The 21,950-nt window shown below is 35.9% G+C and overlaps 1 protein-coding gene across 4 annotated transcripts in view; it reads left to right on the forward strand.

Moving 5' to 3' along the window:
* Positions 1 to 21,950, forward strand: part of PBX3 (PBX homeobox 3) — a 198,914-nt gene that overhangs the window by 147,352 nt on the left and 29,612 nt on the right. For all 4 annotated transcript variants that reach the window (XR_012072270.1, XM_072960126.1, XM_072960127.1 and 1 more), the window contains exons 3-5: positions 3,626 to 3,867; positions 14,906 to 15,096; positions 20,833 to 20,968. Coding sequence is in view for 3 of the 4 variants with exons in the window: in XM_072960126.1 (XP_072816227.1) it covers positions 3,626 to 3,867; positions 14,906 to 15,096; positions 20,833 to 20,968 (569 nt within the window). In the remaining variant the exon portion in view is untranslated. The remainder of the gene's footprint in view (positions 1 to 3,625; positions 3,868 to 14,905; positions 15,097 to 20,832; positions 20,969 to 21,950) is intronic.

Below are 21,950 nucleotides of genomic sequence, written 5' to 3' on the forward strand. Positions count from 1 at the left end.
CGGAACCATGAAGCTTAGTTAGTGCCCTGTGTTTGCACCTCATTCTCTTAGGTCAAGCCTTCATTGTGTTACAGTGTTGTTCTGTTAGAGAGGCTACTACTGTACAGCCCAGCCACTGCAGATTTCTAATCTGCTTATTTATAATTCAAAAGCTCGCCTATATATTAATGAACCCTTAATGAGCTGTTGAAAATGCCTGAATTACAGTCAGATTATTAAACTCAAACAGCCCCGTAATCATACCATTTGAGTGGGCTTTAGGTACTTTTTACATCTGCAGCTTAGTATTGTGAAGGGTATGCGTTTATTCAGAGAAAGCTTTGTAATAATTTTGACCCGTAATTTATTTATTGCCCTTCGAATGCAGTCGTCTATGCAGATGCTCTCTCCCATTATCTGTGGGGCAGGTGCACAGCATGTTGAAAGACAGCTAATTAGGATTTGCTGAAAGATATGCAAAAACTGTGGGCTTATAACAAAGCCAAGTTCATTGTTAAACAATGTTTTACTTTGTTTGTATGATTTGTCTAAATCTTAGGGATACTGAAATGAATGTTGTGGGTATAAGTAGATTCCAAATAGGGTTTTTTTTTTTAAACTTTATAATGCTGTGATAACCAAGGAGCCTAGATAAAAAACTTTATAAACCTTTATAAATGTCCCAGTATACATTTTGGATTAAAAACAGCAATGATCAATTTTTAAATTATTGTTTTCCCAAATTCCGATTTGAAGATATCAAGATCTTTTGATAACCACACAGTTTGATTCGTTCTGGCCCTCATAAATATAGGTTCGTTAAGACATTTATAGGTGCCTAGAGGAGTGTGTGTTATGATTGGAAGCTATCATAACAGAGGGTGTGACTTTGGCAGTTAGTAAGCTCAGTAAAGTGAGGAAACATGAGGGAGATAGGATGAGGAGTAAAATAGTAATTTGAACATAAAGTAAGAAAACAGATATTCAAATTTAAAATAATTTTGGAAACTGGGTATTATTTACTATTTAAAGATTCATAATAAATGACACTTTGCTTAATGGAGGAAAAAAATCCATTCACTTTTGCAACCCTAGTTATGAAAATGACTTCAGTATTGATAAATAGCCTTCTTGATATTGCCTGATTGTGAAGTGCTCTAGTACTTTTCATCCAGAGGAGTGTGAACTTTTTGTCAGGAAATGATTTTTCTGATTAGATTTGATGCACATAGTGTATGAAGTAAATCTAGAAGGAGTGCCTCAAAATATTTTTTCCTGTATTTAAGACAAACACTGAAGTGTTGATTTACTTATGATTTTAGAAATAAGAGATGTTATTCATCACAAGGGGAAAATGTTACACTAGCTGAATATATATCCTTAAATTTTATTTATGTCCACTACTGTTGAGTTTAAGGGCTGCTTCCTATTGGTATGGTGGTGTTATATACATGTCAGGTATGCATTAAAGTGCCATAGATGGGTGATTACTTTGTGCCCTTTGCATTTCTTCTTAACAAATTTCTTTCTATCTCCATTATAGTCTGTTTCCTTGTGTATTATTAATTGAGCATCTTCTCTTGTTTGCCACACTGTTCAGGGGTGTGTAATAACTTTGATACTATGTATGTTGATTTTTTTATTTAAAAACCCTCATCAGTGTCCATGGGGGAAAGATCAGTTTGTTTAAGTACAAGGGGAAAACTAGAAACCTGGAAGAACCTTGAAGGTAGCTAGATATAAAACACGTTTCCAGGAGAAAGCACCAGTATCCCTAAACACACACACACACCCATACACACCCGACAAGCACAGAAATGTGAGCAAAAAAATCTGGTTTAAAAAGGAAAAGTTTAAGGAACTCCCAAACAAATAATATAAAAGTGAAACAGAGCCCAAAGTGCAAGGTAAGAGCTTGCTCAGTGAGTCCTCACTTCATGCCAAATGAACAAAAAACTTGGTATGTAGAACTGTAAGCATTCTAGGCTGTGAGATTTTAACATCTAACTAAGTGAAGAGAAGAAAATCAAAGATGTTAAAAATACCAACGCAGCCAATATTTGGCAGTTTTTTCTAGATCTAGAAGAAATAGCAAATACATGTTTGTCTATCTTTAATTGTCAGCAATCTGCTGAGACTAATTTTATCTTATTGAAGACAGTTATCTAACTTTTGGTTCCCTAAATGAATTTGTCTTAGTGTATTATAGTTTTCAAACCTCATTTATTTACCTCTGAACAAGAACAGATATAACTTTAAATTATTGTGAGTTAGTTTTATTACCCAGTTGAAATTATTCTGAAGTATATTTTTAAATGAAAGTGGCAGCTTTAAAGTGTTTTGAGGGAGGAAATTAAAGTTGTGCATTTGAGTTAAGACAACCAAGAGCTCTGTCATGCTGCGGGTATAATTCAGGGCATCCAGGAATGAAATCTGTTCTTAAAAGAACTGATGGTAGTTTTAGGTTAGCATATAAAATCGCAGAGCTGGTGCTCAGTTGAGTGCTTGGCAGCTTATAGATGTTACTGTCATGTAAGTTACACTAGACAAGAGTGTGCACCGCTGTGGATAAACAACAACAGACCCAGACGCAAAAGGCAGAATCTAAATGCAGACGTGCAAGATGCCAACTTCCTTCCCCCTATCCCCCAAGACGCCTTGTAACTCTTGTGGGGAACCTGCTTTGAAACAGATTTACAGAGGTTAATTGGGCTGGGATAGTTGAGATTATGTTACACATTAATGAAAATGCTGATTTTGAGCTGTCATGACTCCAGTGCCTTTTATACCATGATAATTATTTTAAAACTTCGTCTTCTGTGTTGTTGAAAACATGTTGGCAGAAAGCCTTTGTGACCTGATTAAACCTATGGATTGTCAGCTGTGATCTATAGTGCTCAGATGAGGTTGCTGACTGGGCATCACTTAGGAAGTTCTTGATTTAAAAGCAAATTAGATTGAGACTACTGTGTCCAGCACTGTATTGCCATGTTGATGGTACATTTTTAATACTGTATTTAGTGTCCTAGTTTTATAGTTTGCTGGCAGTTGCTTAACAAATTTGTTTAATTATATATATATATCTTTTAAAGCATAGCTAATTACTTCAGAATGTATGTATTTCTCTTGTCTTCCTGAAATTACATGATGGAAGAGCCCATCTAATTCTATTTATTTTCTAATTTTTGGATATAGCTTGTGAATGATTATTCTATGGGGTTTTAAATTCTGTTCTTCCAACTGAATGGAGAAACAGAATAATCGACCTTTTGATGGATTGTTTTATATCCTTGAAATTTTTTTTTCTTTCTCAAAATCTTAAATTTTTTACCTCTTCCCATTTTTGCTTAAATCATCTAAATCTGGGAAGATTGGATGTTAGAATTCTATTCTGAGAAGCCGAGGTTACTTTTTCCCAAGGATCCAATCCGGGATATATTGAGAGAGGGTGATACTAGAAATTTCCTAGAAGTAAGAATTTTCATGCTTACTTATGTTTATTGATAAAATGTGAACAATGAAATTCTCAACATGAATTGTAGTGCACTGATATTGTTTGATCATTAATCAAATAAATAAAATACTCACACTATTTGTCCTGTTTCTCGCTCCTTCTCTCTCTGTCTCTCTCTCTCTTTCCTCGAAGGTCTCAGCATCAGAGGAGCCCAGGAGGAGGACCCTCCCGATCCCCAGCTAATGAGACTGGACAATATGCTTTTGGCAGAAGGGGTTTCAGGTCCTGAGAAAGGTGGGGGATCGGCGGCAGCAGCTGCAGCCGCGGCAGCCTCTGGAGGTTCTTCAGATAACTCTATTGAACACTCAGATTACAGAGCCAAATTGACCCAGATCAGACAAATCTATCACACAGAACTGGAGAAATATGAACAGGTCAGCAGCCGCCACTCTCATAGTCCTGCACAAACCCTCTGTCGCTCTTCTAATAGACTGCGCTAACTGATTCTGAGGGCTGTGAGGGGTAGGTGTTAACAGAAAGAGCAAAATAAATAAGGTCAATGCAAAAATCCAAGCGAATTGTTGGATTCATGAAATGAAGTCCCTTTGAGATTTTAGAAGTGAAGCTAAGCCTATTTTATCCCATCTATTTGTTTTAGTTTTATTCATTCGTCACATTTACTTGCCCTTACTGCCACACCTGCAGCCATCCTTCCCCTCTAACCTCACTGCTTGGTGCTCGTCAGAGCTCTGTATCATTAACATTTATTCACTGGCCTTGCTCGTAGCTATAACAGCTTTTAAAGGGAAGCATTTCATAGTGAGCTCTTCCTACTATGCTGTGAGCTCCAGAATCCTCCTAGGAAATTAATTCTTAAGGATTATGCCAGACTATAGGGGAGGGAGCTAACTTCACAAAGTAAACAGCTTCTGCCCTTTTTCTCAGAAGAGAACTCCTGAGATAATTATAGGTTTCCTGGGGCAGGAAATACTAGGCATTATGTGCTAAATTCCTGATTAGAAAGAAAGTATGGATTAAAAATGCTGGTCTCAGTAATTATATTAACTATACTTCATTGAGTCTAAGATATCTTTGATTTTAAGCTGTATCATTGTGTTCTGTACCACCACCAAGAAAAAAATTTACTGCCCAATTCAAATATTGCATGCCATTGATTGTAAAATACTTCCAAACTTCAGAGACGTTAAAATGTGGGGGAAAATAAGTAAGTCTTAGATTCAGTAAGACAAGGTAAAATATTGGTGGTTCATTTTAAACATATCTTAGTTGTTAGTTTAAGGCTAAAAACCTGCTTAGTTATTAAGGAAATGTTTAAATGTATCCAAAATAAAGAGAATATTAAGTTGAATCCTATGAAATTGCCAAGTTTTTAGGTCATAAACAGTTGTGTATTGGCAATTTTATGAAATTCAACCTAAAATAATGAACCTTCTAGATACCCATCATCAAGGTAAATAGTTATCAACATTTTGTCAATTTTATTTTGTCTGTCTTCCCTTGCCCCACTCTTCTTTTGGTGGGGTAGAGTATTTTAAAGTAAGTTCTAAGCATCATATCATTTCACCCATAAATACTTCATTATGTAGTCAGGCATTTATGAAAGTCCAAATTTCTTAGTGTGATGTCCTGGTCAGTTTTAATACTGATTTTTTTTCTAATTTCCCTATATAGTTTCAGTTGTACATGTTATTTTTTTCATTGTGTTCTCTTATATTCTGGATATGGTGTTATTAAACAAATGCTGGATTCTGTCCCAGAGGTGAGTGTGTTTTAAGGAAGGATAGAAAGATTTATGTAGCTTTATGTTAAAATACAATATAAGTTAATATTCTGAGGCATTATCTTTTTTCCAAATAGGCTTTCTGGGATCTCATACGTATCTCTAGTCTAATTTTCAGGAATAATTTTGGTGGAAGATGTGCAAATAAGAATTTTGGAAAAATGGTCTTATGTATGTATATGAAAAAAATCGAGCTTTCTGAATTGACATATGAATAATTGAGAGTAAACAAAATAAGTCATGGTTGAAAAGGTCGCCCTGAGCATAAACAGTAGAAAATGGCTCTAATTTGTAGTATAACCCTAATTGCATAACTTTATGTTAAATGCATCTGTACATACTTACTAAATCAATACTACCAGTCACTTTGCATAGAAAGATCTGTAGTATGAGGGGTCAAATGGCCTGACTTTTTAGCTGAGAAATTAAGGTGGTTCCTTACTATCTGCTGCCATGTCTCTTTACACCAGCCTCCTTATTTTCTCCCTGTATCCCTGTTGGAAGTTGAGTAAAGGTGGCATCAGTCATTGTCCCGAAAGTTTTTGTTTTGTTTTGTTTTGTTTGCTTTAAAAATATACATGTATACACAAGCTCTTCATAAATTAATTTATAGTATGTATTTTTGTGTTAAATATCAAACTGGGAAATAATGAGTTTTAAAATGTAATCATGAATCTTATTTCTAGATATGTTCAGTAACCTAATAAAAACCACTGAATGTATATTTCCTTTCATTTTTAACACTTTCACAAGGAGAAATGTAGACACAGGAAATCTGTGCAGTGTTGTGGACAAATAAAGTACGATGATTAGTTGGCTGATTCAACAGAGTTTTAGGTTATAAGTTTTCCCCTGCAGGTTCTGAATTATTTTAGAAATAATGTAGCAGCATTTAGTTCTCTTGAGTTGTCTTTGGGGCTGGTTTTTTGTTGCTCTTCTGTCTGTGGTTCCTAAGTTTGTTAGGATTGGTGAGTTTTGATGTAAGATAGTCTTTTCTTTTTAAACTTTTGGGATACAGGGCTTTACCTGGGATAGAACTTTCAGGGATACATTTGGAGTTAATAGAAGGGCTATGAAGGACTAAGTGAGATGAAGAGGTGACATTTCTAAAGTAGATGATATTACAACTTCTGTTTTACAGATGAGAAAAGAAGACTCAGGCCATTAATTTGTCCAGTGTCACACATTTAGTTAAGTGTCAGAATCAGGTTTTGAAATCAGTTTCTGACAATTTGTCTCCTTTTTCCATGAATTATGCTGCTACTTATATACGTAAAAGAACAAAATTCAACCTAGGTAAATTTTAAAGATCTCATTGGCTTTATTCAGTGATGCGTGAGTCAGGCAGCAGCTCGTCTAGCATATAGAAAGGAGCTCCAAGGAGCTGTACAAAATGAAAGACTATTATAGGCAGACAGGGCGAGACAAGGAAGTTATACTAGCAAAAAGAGGATTGGTTGTGGCAAGGTCACCTTCCTTTAGGGCATGCAAGGGTCTATCAGGCCGATTACCTCACCAGTGCTGACCCAGTAATTCCAGATTAACTAGTTTAAGATTACATTCCTGGGAGAGGCTGAAACTATAATTAAGTAGTCTTGGTTGGGTGACTTGGAGTTTAGCATAAGTGACTACATTTTGGGTCTCTTATCTTGGTTTTAACAATTAGAATTTGATATTAATTCAGATACATTCTGGTTTTTCTCTGATTTGCCCATGTTGGATTGTATTTGGGATGAGATCAGAGTAGAGATGGGAAAAATATGACTATTTTAATCATTTTACATAAATTATATTTTTTCTCCTAAAAGTACATGAACATGGGTACTCTGAATGGCAGAAAGCTTATTAGTAAATAGGAAAAACATATGTGTTAAGGCAGAGACTTTGTCAGAAAATTGTATTGAGTCTTTTACTAAAAGAAAGTGCATTGGAATCTTAGAGCTATTCACTCCACAGTGTTTTGCAGTGAAGCTGTAATGAAAATGTATCGGAAGCCTGTTTAGATTTAGATTGCCATAAAATTAACAAACACCACCACTGCAGTAAATTAAAGTACCTTATAAACACAGCCACATTTACAAGGCTAAGCAGACTAGAGCTATAGTTAGAGCAAAATTAAATCCAAGCTGCAAGGCTCAGCTTTATGTGTATATTTTAGGAATGGTACTGTCTTTAAAATCCTGTCCTTTTTTTTTTCTCCAGAAAATGTCCTTTGATTATATTTTACATTACATAGGCTTAGATATAATGATTGTTAATGATAACCATCTAAATTCACTTATAAATGCTTTTGAAATATTAGGCATAGAATATATATTAAAGTCAGGTTCTTAAATATTACTACCACGCAAAAGGAAACAAAAGCTATTTTACTTTTCTTTTCTTGATCCTGACACCCAAGAGGAATATGATAATTTTTCAAAGCTTGCAGCAACTGTGTTGTAATACTTTGGTCTGGGGTACATTGCCTTTTTAGCTGGGGGGAAAAACCTCGTTCTTCCTTGTCTTACTGTTGATTAGCTACAGGTTTTTAAAAATGCTTTTACTGTTCCTTTCAAATATGCTCTTACGATTAAAAGCCCAACAATTATAATAGGTGAATTCCTAATGAACTTGAGCCAAGAGTCCTGGAAAGCCTGTTTTTGAACATTGAAGACCTTCTTGGTTCCTCTGTCTCTCTACCAGAGGGAAATGGATACACTGGTTTTTGCAAATGAAATCTCGCATAGACATTTGTTCTCAGTTAAAAAGGAAAAGATATATATCATGCCCTATGCAGCTCTCCCACTTTGCTTGTACCAGAAGAAATGCTTGTACACAAGCAATTCACTTCATAATTTACAGCTGCTGTAATAGAGATGACATATTGAAAGCTATCTACTATAATTATATTGAAATACATTTTTGCTGAAGGCAAAAGTGTTGCAAGGGTCCCAACCCTCCCAAGCATCTGGGAACCTGCTTTCTGAGTTCACAGATGTCTTTTGAATTCACCTCAAGTCAGGTAAGGCACTAGAGCCAAGCATGTACGCTCAGTATACTCAAGACCAGTTAGGAACTGTTTAGCTACGAGAGGACTCTTAGATTGCAGGAGATTGTAGGGGGATGGAGAATGAGTGTGAACCAAAACCACTGTAAACGCATGGCCTTCTGCTTTTTGAGGATCTCAACATTGTGTGTTTACATTTGCTGGCAAAATCTGTTTTGCTTGTAAAGAATTTTTTTAATCAAGTTTAAAAATGCTGATGTTATTACATTAGAGATTGTGTAGCCCACAAACTTCTAATCTCATTTTGCTATTTCTTCTTAATAGTTAAGCAGGAAAGACAAGTATACTAACTGACGTAAACTTTATATTTCATTTTCCCAAGCAAGGCTTTATCATTCATTGTTCCAAGGGAAGGGTTGTACTTCTTGTTAGCATTCCTGCTGAGTCTTTTCCTTGGCTTGAAGGAGTATTTGAGTGTTCCCTTTTTTTCCCTCCGAGTTTTTAGTTTATTGGTTTTATGTACCAGGTGTATCTTTGACCACAGACTTGATGAATGAAATGGATTGTTTTATATTTGAATACTTTTTTTTTTAAATTTCTTTGGAAGCAGTGTTTATATTTATTCAGGCAATGGGGAGGCAGAACTATATTAGGTAATCAGAGTAGGGACTTACTTGCAAAATAACACACACACACAATATGAATTTCCATTTCCATTGTCAATAATAACTGCTATTTATTAAGTGTTAATTATGTTCCAGACTCTGCAAAGGACTTAACATGTATTATATAATATAATCCTTACAAAACCCTCATGAGATAGGTCCGTAAACCATGTAATTACATTAAGATGTGTTGAGGTATGATAGATATTTCATGTTTGCAACTGTTCCTTAAGCATATGGTCTCATTCTGGTTGACTTAGAATCTTTGTTGATTTTTATCGTAAAACAGGAAGAATTTGTTGATTTAATAAGCATTCCACAAATATAAAATCTATAATATTGGACAGGAGTTACTTGCAAGATTATAAAGACATGTAGAAAATGGATGCATGCAAATTTGAGAGTCATCAACTTTTAACAGACATTTATTCTTTCTTTGAACAGTGGATTTTTAGATTAGGCGGTATTACGATCTGTTGTCTGCAGTCAGCTTCTCTAGATGGTTTCAAAAGGCCAATTCAGTTTTTGGATCTGATCATGAACCATTTTAAAACTTCCTCTAAAATCAATCCTTACTCACTGTCTGATTTTACATTTTTACATACAATGATGTGAATTTACAGGCAAGAAAGGGGTTGAATCTTGAATTCACAAGTGAGCAAAGCACCACCACAAAACAAAATCCTGAAGACTAGTTTTGAGTGTAAACCAAACGTGTATGAATATTGATGAGATAGTTTTACAATATCTCATCTCATATTTACAAATATCATTAACAACATTTTAAAAATTCCAGATATTTCAAATCCTCAATTATATTACTTGGTTTGGATTTTTAAGGAAAAAGAAACAAATAGCAAGGAGAAAGGCTCATAATAACTGACTGAAAACGTTTTTCATCAGATGAAGCCTTCCATGCTTTTTGTTCACTAAACGTATGCTATTACAATGTATGTTTTAAACAAAACATACATTTTGTTACATTGTAAACAAAAATGCATCCTAGCTAATTTTCAACAACTGGATTAAAAGAAAAAAGTTTTCAACTATTGCTTGTAAATCAGAAGATTCAAAGACTCAAAACTCTCATTTCCTAAATATACCAATTACCAGAGCTGTTTCTACATCTGTATTGTGGACATTGGTCGGAAAATTCTTAACTGACAATTTCACTTGGAAAAATAAGGCAACGAAAAATTTCTCTAATGTCTGTTTTAATAATATAGTCTTGTAGGTATGATGAAAGATATGATAAATGTTTGAAATGAGCATCTTATATTATAAACGGCATCAATGCTAATATGTGGATGGGTGGCCCTTCAAAAAACTCTGCAATCATTTGATCATTCTTACTGCATTTGTATGTTTAAAAAATGTATACCTTTCAAGGAATAGGAGATGAGGCAGTACCGCGCTCTGCTCTGAAACTGGTACAGATGATGCTGTAAATGAGGCTGTAATTTACTTTCAGTGGTATAAAGGAAAAAAATCACTTTGCCTAAAGTGTATGCATCTTTCTTAAGGGTGTACCCAGATTTTAATTATCTAAATGTAAATACTTAACGAATTTTACTTAGAGTAATGAGCTAAAGTGCACACTACATAAATGAGATGTTCTAATTAATCATGTATGAACTACTGGTTTAAAGAAAAGCTATGTGAATTCTGTGAATGTTGGGCTATTGCCAAATTGCTAATCAGCATTTGCATTCATAGATGACTTCACTTAATAAGTTGTGAGACATTCAGCAAATGTTTTAGGAAATTATGAGTTTTTAGATGCAGAAACTTTTTGCTTTTAACCCTGTTTTTCACACAAGCCTGTGGCAGCTTCTTAGAAACCATAGGCAAACATTCATTCTGGAGAGATTAAAATACAGCCAAAGAAAAACTAAGAACCAGAGAAAAACTGGAAAAGCACACACACATACACACACACACACACACAAACACAACAATCTCAGGTATCATTCACACAGGAGTGTTGAGTTATTTATCAAGACATGCACTCTGTCATAGATACATATTACCATAATGTGTGAGCTAGGTTTGTAGGAATTAGCAGTGTTACATGTACAGATTAGAAATACTCCAGTACAACAGTTGACATATTTTTTGATCTTTGGACTTAGACTCTTAAAAATTATTGGAGACCTGCCCCCCACCCAAGAGCTTTTCTTCAGTGGGTTATATCTATCAATATTTATTATAATAGAAATTAAAACTGAGAAAAAATAAAAGTACGTATTAATTTAAAAAACAGTAAAAAATATTATATGTTCACTATATTTTTAAAAACCTCTATTTTTGAAAAAGACTCAGCATTTAGTGTGAAGAATGATATTGCTTTTACATTTTTGCAAAACTCCTTAATGTTGGGCTTAATAGAAGTCCCTGAATTCTTACATGTGCTTGTGCTTGTGCTTGTGCTTCTGCTTCTGCGGTCAGTCTCCTGTCATCTGGTTGAAGTATGCGAAGAACACCTGGCCTCACACAACTATGTCATTGGGAAAGGGAGGCGTATATTAATAGCCTTTGCAGATAATCATGGGTATTCTTTGATATTATACCAAAATTTGACAAGTTACAGTTTCTTAAAGGTTAGTTGTAATGAATCTGAAACTATATCAACTTTTCGTACTCTGTTCCTTTAAAATCCATTGGTCACGTGTACTTTGGATCTTCTACTTCTGCATGTTTTTGTAACATCATGCATTGATCATTTGGAAAATATTGGTTTGCTGAGTTATGTTTATCTTCTAATGTTAGCACTTTTCATTATGTAATATCAAAATATCATATTTATTAATATCAACACTAAATTAATCAGAAAGTCTACTGGGGAACTGTCAAGCTCAAGGTGGTGGATGCAAATTTTCCAAAATTACCATTTTCACTTGAAAAGTCAAATTTCATCATTGACACAACTGCTGTTACCTGTGTTCCTTGACATGACAAGCTTGCTTGGTTCATTTTTGAGAAAATATCTGCCAAATACCCAAGTCGGAATAATCGTAATTTGTCAATTTTGCTTTCAAATAAAAATGATGTTCCATGAAAAAGGCAGCTTCAGCTCACAACTAACACAATCACACAAGTGCTTTTTCTTGAGACAGAGCTGCCCTTCTTCAAGCAATTGAAGTGCTTTTTGTGTGCTTGTCATTTTTGTCACACAGAATGTTAAAGTTTTAGTCAAGGATTGAGACATAATCAAGTGAATAATTTCTCTTGCTTCATTAAGGACATTCCTAGGTGAAACTGCCCTTTTTTTTGTGGGTTTGTGTGAATGCATGGCGGTGAAGAGTTAAAAAGAAACATCAGAGATTACTTAGTACACTGTTTCCCAAAGAGTTTTTCTTGCTTAGCTCATTGGTCCTCAAGATGCTGTAGAGCTGTGCTGTCCAGTATGGTTGCCACTAGTCACAGGTAGCTCTTGAAATCCAGCTAATCTGGATGGAGATGTGCTGTAAATGAAAATATATACTGGATTTGAGAGTGTATGAAAAAAAAAATGTAAAACGTGCCTCATTAACAGTTTCCCAAAGATACTGATTATGTTTTGAAATGTTAATCTTCATATAATACGTTAAATAAAATACATCGTTAAAATTAATTTCATCTAATCCTTATTTTTTAATGTGGCTACTAAAAAATTTAAAATTTTGAAAATAATCAATGCAATAGGAAAAACATTAAATGACAAAAAAAATTATTTCATATGTGGCTTGCCATGTATTTCTTTCGGACAGCACTGTTCTAGAGAAAAAAGGTTTTGTAACCAAATTTATTTGGGAAAAGTTGGATGTATCATTCTCCCTTGAAGATTTGTTATGCATATTGGTATATTAGAAGTACTGAGGAGTCCTGCCCTCCCTATCCCCCAAACACAACCTTTTCAAATTTTTATTAACCCCACATTTCCCAAACATACTGTGTTAACAATGTCTAGAACTAGATATAGAAGTCTAGAACTTGCTGATTCCAGTTTGGGGAAAGAAACTATTCTACTTTACTTTGCTTAATTTTACTAATAAGAAAACTGAGGGCTAGCTGTTTTCAAATTATATAATTTGAAATTATATGAACATCACTTTAGGGAAAGTGCAAGAAAAAGATCTATACGTATATTTCTTGGCAAGATGACTACTTATTTGTCAGCCTGGCACAAGATAATTTAGGTTGATAATGTACTGGGGAAAATCTTAAATTTATTTTGGTTTCCTTAAAGATGGAAAGAACTCCCAGTTTTAGAGCTGCAAAGTTCCTTAATGTTTTACTGTGTCACAACCTAGGCTTTGCCTTCTTAAATTATAGACTGGCTAAGAATCTGAAATGAAAGCAAAACCCCCCCAGATTGTTCCCTCAGGAAATACACAGGTGCCCACAACTTGTATAAGATGTCAGGGAGTCATAGACATTCTAGACCTATGGGCTGCAGGTTAAAAATCCTTCACTTACAATTCAGGAATAATGTATTAATCAACGTCACTCTTGAATTGTAATACAAAATCCCACCAATCCATAGATGTTTATTGATGCCTACTGTGTGTATTGCACAAATCGACACTCTGAAGAATCCCACAGAGTCACTACTCACAGGGAATTTTAACTTTCTTGAGACTTAAACATACTTTTTTTTTGTTTTAAAAAACTTTGGTAAGCAAGACTCATTTTACCTCACCTTAGAAATATTTATATAAAAGCTCCATAAAAGCTTAGAGTGACTGAAACACCCAGTACTTGAAAGGTTAGTTCTCTAACGAGCAGTTTGGAAAGCCATCATGTGCTGTATGTTCAGGATATCTGTAGTGAAGTGGACATTATTATAGCTTCAAAATGTGTCTTGCCATGATCAATGATTGTTCTGTCTGCTTACCCTACCAGGGGCATCCGTGTGTGGTAAGATACAGAATCTCCCGTCTTTTTTTTTTTTTTTTTAAACAAAAATGCCAGAAGATTTTTTTTTTTTAAATCCAGGGGTATAGACTGATGCTTTATTTGCCAAAGTGATACTGGATTTCAGTGTAGGCCCGGTCATATGGTTTTGTAGATCTAAAAGAGTATAGATGAACTGAAAGAGGCAGAAACTGAGGATTGTTAACTAAAAAGTTTGAGACCCAAGTCTGTTCCTTATTTTCCTACTGCCCCTCCCCTAAGGAGAAGAGCTGCTTTAACCATCTTTCAGGAATGGCTTTATACCCACGATTAGGGCCCACACCACAGCTGTAATATACTAGGACATTGGCAGGCATCGAAGGGCCTTTCCATGTTAATGCAAATCTGAATTTACAGTTTTTGTCTATCCCTCTGGACTTTGCTACATACTATTATTTCCAGGGTTTTTCTTGTGCCTGAAATTCCTCCTGACTTCCACCTTTCAAAAATCTTGCCCTTTCTTTAAATCCCAAAGGTCACTTTTGCCAGGAAGAAATCTCTGCTTCCAGATGAGAATACTTCCTCCTCCTTAGGAAGCGCTTACTCATATTTTCCTGTGACACTTTGCACAGACTACCTTGTTTAAGAATTAGTTTTTTTATATATTTTATTACATTGAAAGTCAAGTCCACATCTTGCTCATTTATGTGTCCCCTGATCACATTGGTAAGGGTTTCAACTTCATAGTGCTTCAGTAAACATTTGTGGGAATAAATGTAAAACCCCAAAGAAAATAGGATGTCCTTAGTATTAACAATTAACCTATATTTGTACTTCTATATGGGAGTTGGTAGAGAGCATCCTCCAATGGGAAATTTTGGAACTGAGACCAGGGTGGTGGGAAGGGCGAGTGAGTGCCTTGATTCCCCTGCATGTCTGGCCATTCATAGTTTCAGTGAATTCTCACTACCCCATCTAACTATCACTGCCATTTCACAAGTGTCTTGGTTTTTATTTTACCCTACCTACTTAATAATGCCACTGGCAATTACAAATGAGGTAGAAGTTCAGAAGAGTTAATGTCTGGGCATGATAATATAAAATACCAGATTCCTAAGGAGTGATTTTTTTTCCCCTTACAGGCATGTAATGAATTCACTACACACGTGATGAACCTTCTCCGAGAGCAGAGTAGAACACGTCCCATTTCCCCAAAAGAGATTGAAAGAATGGTGGGCATCATCCATCGAAAATTTAGTTCCATTCAGATGCAGCTCAAACAAAGCACTTGTGAAGCAGTTATGATTTTAAGATCAAGGTTCCTTGATGCCAGGTACGTGAGGCCACAAATCAGTTGCATGTTGTTTTTTTTTTTCCTTTTCACTCCTTATGTATTATTTTCTGTAATACTGGTCAGTTGGTCTTAAATTCTTGTTTAATTTGGCTATAAGAGCTGTCCTCTACAATGGACAGGTAATTCACCTCGAGGTGCCCGTGCTGTCAAGCCTCTCCTTGTCTGGGGGTGGTAGGGCTGTTAGTTGCCAATGTGGTGACTCAGGAAATGAATAGGATTAGCGATGCTATTAATGACTTGAGAATATATAGCCTTTCAATTCTGATGCTAAAAAAGTTTTTTTAAGGATAACATTCAGTATATAACTCTGTTTTAAACATGTTTGTTTTCTAAGACTTCTTGGTGCTATGTTGCTTGTGTACATTAGAAGGAAATAACTTGGAGATACTGACATTCCTAAGAAGGAAGTGATATTTTAGTTACCACCAAACCCCAAACTCTGTTTTTCCAAATCAAGTAAGAAAGCCTATGAGTTTCTCCTGTTAGGATACATATTTCCCTTTTATCTGAAGCTTTCAACAAGTTTCACAGGAGTTAGGTAATAAATTATATGTGGTGTGTTTGACATTCTGGGTGACATAATAGAACTGTCAAGTTCTACTATATGCTGCTTCAGCAGGGATGCCTCTTGGGCAAATTTTACAATATTAAAGAAAATAACTAAGTGTCTCAACTGGAAAACAAGATGTGTGAAACAGTCTTCATGCCAGAGCTCTTCCTTAGAGCCAAATAAGGAAACATACACCATCTAATTATATACTGTTGGTCTCCTGGTTAAGCAAAGCTCTGTATCACCTTTGGTTCCTCCTTCTTTGATAGTGAATTAGTCACTAGAACTCACCAGTGCTTTGTTTTCAGCATTTCTCATATTAGCTCTTTCTCCATCCATGCTCACACTGCTCAGTTCATGTTCATCCTTTTTCACCTGGACTAGCACGGTACTCTCCCACTCTCCTCCCTGTTTCCAGTCGTGCTTCTCTCCTACCCGTCTTCTGAAGTCCTTTTATGATGCCCTAGTGCTTTACTTACATAAAAACCGCAGTAGCTTTTCATCGCTGGATAACTCATATGCACACTACTTAACCTGGCATTTGAAGTCTTAAGTGACCTATCCCTGCCTGAATTACTTTTTTGTTGTTAAGATTTCAGTTTTATATTTTTCCTATTTAAAAAATACCAAGCTCAGTAAGGAAATTTTTGAAAATTTACAGAATAGAAGGATGAGGGAATAAAGGCAACCACATTTTTACAATGCAATGAAAAAAAGTCACTATAAATGTTTTAGTATATTTCCTTCTGGTTTGGGGTACTAAAAAAAATGTTCTCGTGATGGTACAATATGCATACCATCTTGTGATGGTCTAGTTGCTTTTTAAAAATTTTACCATGAATAAGTAAACATTTTTCATATAGTATAAGCTCCTCTTTTAAATAACATTTTATAAATTGTTGAAGTCTACCAAATGAATATATGATAAATAATTAACCTAGTCATTATTTCTGAGCATTTAATTTGTTCCTACTAGTTTCCTTTATCCCTTCCTTCCTTCCTTCCTTTCTTCTTTCCTTCTACAAATATTTATTTGTGCTGAGGATATAAAGGTAAACAAGATAAGTTAAGTTACTTGCCCCAACTGAGTTTGCATTCTTCTTGGAGAAACAGGCAATAAACAAGTAAACAAACATGCCGTAGTATTCTATTCAGTAATGTAATGAAATATGATTGAATGGTTAGTGCTATGAAGAAAAATAAGAGCAAGGTAAAGGGAGAGAAAATGATGGAGAGAAAGTACTATTTTACACAGATTTTTATTGGAACTAATGTTTCAATGAAAATCTGTATGCATTCAACCTTTTTGATCTTTAAGATTATTTCCTAAGGATTAATTCTCAGAAATGGTATTTTTAGATTAAAATGTGAACATTTTTAGTGCTCTTATTAATATATCACTAAATTGTTCTTTCCTGCATTTAATCCAAAATGAAATACCTCTTGGTCTTATCTCTTTCCTTTGACCAGAATTCTTGCTTTTCCTCTCCCTGACCACCTCCTCCGTCACCACCCCTCCTCCACCCGCACCCCCAACCTTCCACAGCAAACCCTGTTCTCCCAACCCTTTCCCCAACTTGGTCACCAATAATGAGTTGTCATCTGGGAGGGTGTCTAGCACGGAGGCTGGAACGGAGCTGGTGCTCATGTTTGTTGATTTAGTGAGACCCTGCTCATCCTTCCAGGCCTGGCCTAAATGCTCCCTTTTTAGGAACCTACTTTCATTATGCCAATGGACTGGTCCTTGCCTTCTCTTCAACACCGATACTAAGTGTATACAATTCTCCAGACCAGACTTTATTCACGCTGCCTTTATTGTAGCTTTTTAGGATCATTTCTTCTCTTCTAGAGAAAGTCACATCGTCATTGAAAGCAACAGCCAAGTCTTAAGCGTTTACATACTCCACATTCTAGCAAGTGTCTTACATGTATTAGGCTGCAAAAGATAATTTATTGACTAACCAGATGAATGAATATATCCACTTAATTTTAACAGCTCAAAGAGTTAAGGAAATAGCGTCAGAAACAAAAAATATTTTTAAATGAACAACTTTGAGCCTTTTAATAAAACGTATTATGTAACAAAGATATTGAAAAGTCCTTTCTTCAGAAAGGACTCTTTTCTGACAGAATTGTTATTCTTATTTCTGCTGATACAATTCCCATTCTTGTCAACAGGCATGCTCATTTTTTTACATAACTGCATTCATAATGTATACACCTAAATGATTTATTTTTCTTCCAAGAAGAGAAAGTCAAGTTAACAAGCCAGAGTGAGCAGAGTGAGAATGAGATGGTGGCAGAGCTTGGAGCAGAGTCCCTTCTCCCACAGAGATTGCTGTTAGTAATGTTGTGCTGCTGATGGGAGCAGCCCTGGGACGGATGCGCACTGCGCACTGGCCTGAGGCATCACCATTTAGAGTGTGCTGAACCCTGGGGGAGTGAAACTTAGGGGAGATGCTTAATGGGCATATTCTACAGAATGTTTTTCTAAAAAATAAATGAAGTATAAGACCGAGTTCTCTCTTATGCCTTCAAGTGAATGCAAATAGTGAGCTTTGGTTCTATCTATTCTTGTAGTGCCTCATAGCAAGCCCTCTGCACTGAGAAGGCAAGGCTTTTCTGCTCTAGGCAAACATGCTCATTCAGATATATGATTCCCTTGCTCACTCTGGCTTTTTGTAAAGCCATACTCACATTTTCTTGGTAATTGGACAAGACGAAGCATGTACCAGTGCAGAACATTTAGGAATAAATTTTGTGTAGGTCTTTCTGCTCTTCTAGTAGAAGGGCTGTAGTTTAGACACAGCCAGACTGTCTGGGGTGATGGGTTCTGTTCTGCCCATAAATTTGTTCTCTGAGGTTTTTTTATGTTTGCTAAAACCATTCCTAGGCAAAGTCGATAAATGAGCTGAACTTATTTTGCTTTGCTTTCCCGATACATTCCTGCTCATTCCTCCTTTCCTAAGTCCTCATTTTCCCAAGAAATGCCCTTGTGTGATCTGCTCCACCGTGCCCAGGCTTGCTGCTGGGCTCTGTGTTTTAGACTGAGTTCCAGACTCACACACTCATAATGGAATTGCGTGGAGTGGCTGGATGAGGGGCAGTGAGGACTACAGCAGATAAGTACATGTCTGAGGGGACAGCCATCCCTTGGCTTTAGCCTGCGGCTGCTTTCTGAGAATATAGGTGGGCCTGGTGTGGCTGATCTTCCAATTTTTATAAGAAGCCAGAAACCTAGATTTCTATGAGCAGATCATTATTGTGTTGTCTCAACAAACATTATCTGTGGGCCAGGTGATTATCTATAGGTTTGACAATTTCAAACCTTTTCCACCATACTCACCCACCTACTTACTCATCAGTGTGCCTCTTCAAACTGCCCCAGGTCAGGGCTTTGTTTTTCCTGTCAAGCAGTGTGTGACTCCTGCAGAAATGCTGATTGCTGTTCTTGACGTTGCTGTTCTTGACGTACTTCTTTTTCTTCCACGTCTTCCCTCACCACCTCCCTCTTACGATTCATCATCAAATCCTGTTGATTTTAATCCGCAAATAGATCTTGAATCTCTTCCTCATCCCTCAGGTAACAATGGTTTAACCTTCCAAAAAATTATTAAAATTAAGAAATTTCAGGGCTCATAACTTGAGATGTTTTGGTCAGACCTAGATTTCTTGCTCCCTTGACTCACACACTTAACCTGCCATGTTAGTGACATCATTTAAACTAGAAGAATCTCATAGGGTATACAAACTTATAGCTGCCTACTGACACTGTCTTTCCTGAGTATAGGATATTACAATTAAGAAGATCATTAAGATTATTTGCAAGACAATATTAAGAAAATTATTTGGGGAAAGCATTTTCCAGTTACTGGAGAATCTAAAGTGAAGTCTGTGAAATGCTAATTTTCAGGCTGGAATTCTTTAAAATCTTAATAACAAAATCTGAATATAAGTGACTTTGAAATAAATTGTCAATAAATATTCTATCTTCTAGCATTTTGCCAGCCCCTCCCAGCAAAACAGTTTGTTCTCCCCTGTACTTTCCCTGGTGAGCAAATCATACCTCAGCCCAGACAGTTGCTTAAGCAGAAAAATCTAGAAATTCTTGATGTATTTTATTCCTTACCTTCCTTCTCTCTTTTCCATCCACTCCTCCCATGCAATTTATTATCAAGTCCTATTGCTTTTACCTTTCAAATAGATCTTGAATCTTTGTATTTCCATTACTCTCACCCTGTGCCAAGTTACCATCATTTCTCAATTTGACCATTGCAGTTGTCTCCTTAAATATCTCTACATTTCCTTTCATGCTGTCCTCCAGCTATTCTCAGCAGTCAGAATCATCTTTTTAAAATGTAAAACTTAAAACCTTTAATAGCTTCCTCTTGCACTTAGAATAAAATCCAAAAATCCATATGGGGTCCACAAAGCCTGTGTAATCTGGCTCCTGTCCAACCTTCCAGACTCATCTCACGTGTTCCCTGATTTTTACTGTGCTCCAGCTTCCTCCAGCCCTTTGGACTTTCCAAGCTTTTTTCCTGTTTCCAAGACTATTTCCTCTGCTCATTCCTCTCGCCCTCTACTCTTTGTCTCACTAAGTTGTACACATTCTCCAGGTCTCAGGTTAAATGCCACTCCTTCAAAGAAACCTTCCTGACTCCATAATCTTTGTTAGATTTCCTTCTTAGATACTTTCATTATACCCTATACTTTTCCTTCATGATACTTGATATGGTCACCATAATTTATAATTATTTATTTCTGTGATACTTGTCTAATGTCTTCTGTCCCCTAACTTTCTACCCTCTCTCTTAACCCTCCAGTCCCCTGTAAGCGCCCTCATAGACCTTATCCATTTTGTTCCAACTGGGTCCTCATTGAGTATCTAGAACACATTAGATCCTCAATTTATTGAATGAATTAAACAATGAAATTAATTGTGCTTCACATTCTAGTATTTTTCTTAGTGATCCTACATCTTAACATGAGTTAAATCATGCTTTGGAGGGTGCCAGGAGCATAATTTACACTCTCATTGTGATAAATTAGACCCTAAGAATGTTTAAAAGTAGAAATCTAAGTTTTTGGATCATCCTAATTAATATATTCCTCTTTGGTTAATTTTGATTATAACTACAATTCTCTTTTTGGTTCTTTCATAGACGAAAAAGGCGTAACTTCAGTAAACAGGCCACAGAAATCTTAAATGAATATTTTTACTCACACCTCAGCAACCCCTACCCCAGTGAAGAAGCCAAAGAGGAGCTGGCCAAGAAATGCAGCATCACAGTGTCACAGGTGAGAGAAGGCTCCATGGCTCTGTCTAGTTTCTCCATTGATAATAGGAACCCTATTTCCTTCTCAGGTCATTCTTACTCAATTTCATGGCCAACTGTGTCATCATCAAAGAAGATACAAAGAAAATATAGACATTTCCACATTTTATGCAAGCTTTTAAAGCTTAGGTAATTTCTTTTAATCCTAAGTGGCAAGGAATCAAGATAATCACCCACCGCCCTGGTGTAAATCTTCTGTAGGAAGAACATGAACACGTGATGGGGAAAGACATGGTTTCCACTGAAAGACTCCTCAGTAAACAGCAGGTGGTCCTGCTTTCCCAATTTAGATGACTGGCCTGAGCTTCTACCAGAGAGAAACCAATTTATTTGTTGCCAAAAGGAGATTTAGTATAGCTCATGGTGAGAACTTTGAGGAATTCACCAAATCCTTTCTTGATAACCATACTATGATATTTGGGTCCCACAGACTTCTTTGTTTTCTTTTTACCCATTAAACAGAAGAATTAAATTCATGCCTATCACCACTGTTAATTGTTTTTCTGTTTTAAATGTCTGTTTGTAATAAATTGTGGCTGAAGTTAGCTGTCATCTTCTAACAAAAATACATTTAGTTTTAGGCAGATAGACTGGTATTTTAGATTGAGGGTTGGATAAAAATAAACAGCTGTACCCCCTTAAAAAATAAGTATATCCTATTGGCATTAGCTCTGAAATACAATTTTATTTAAATATTCGTATTTGTTTTTAGGTTGTCATTTGAGTAACATTCCTTTATAGCGTGCAAGTGCTTACCAACCAGTTCTTGCCGTGACCCTTAAGAAAAAGCTAACCCTTGGCAGAAATTTCAGTCTTCCCTGGGGTCTCATGTCACAAATTTCAAAGTAACCTCTAATTTATCTTTTGTTTGGTTGGTTTTTCGGGGGTGGGAGGATAATTAGAGAGTTTTATCTATTTATTTAACTGGAGGTACTGGGAATTGA

This window comes from Vicugna pacos, chromosome 4 (assembly GCF_048564905.1).
Source record: "Vicugna pacos chromosome 4, VicPac4, whole genome shotgun sequence".
NCBI lineage: Eukaryota > Metazoa > Chordata > Mammalia > Artiodactyla > Camelidae > Vicugna > Vicugna pacos.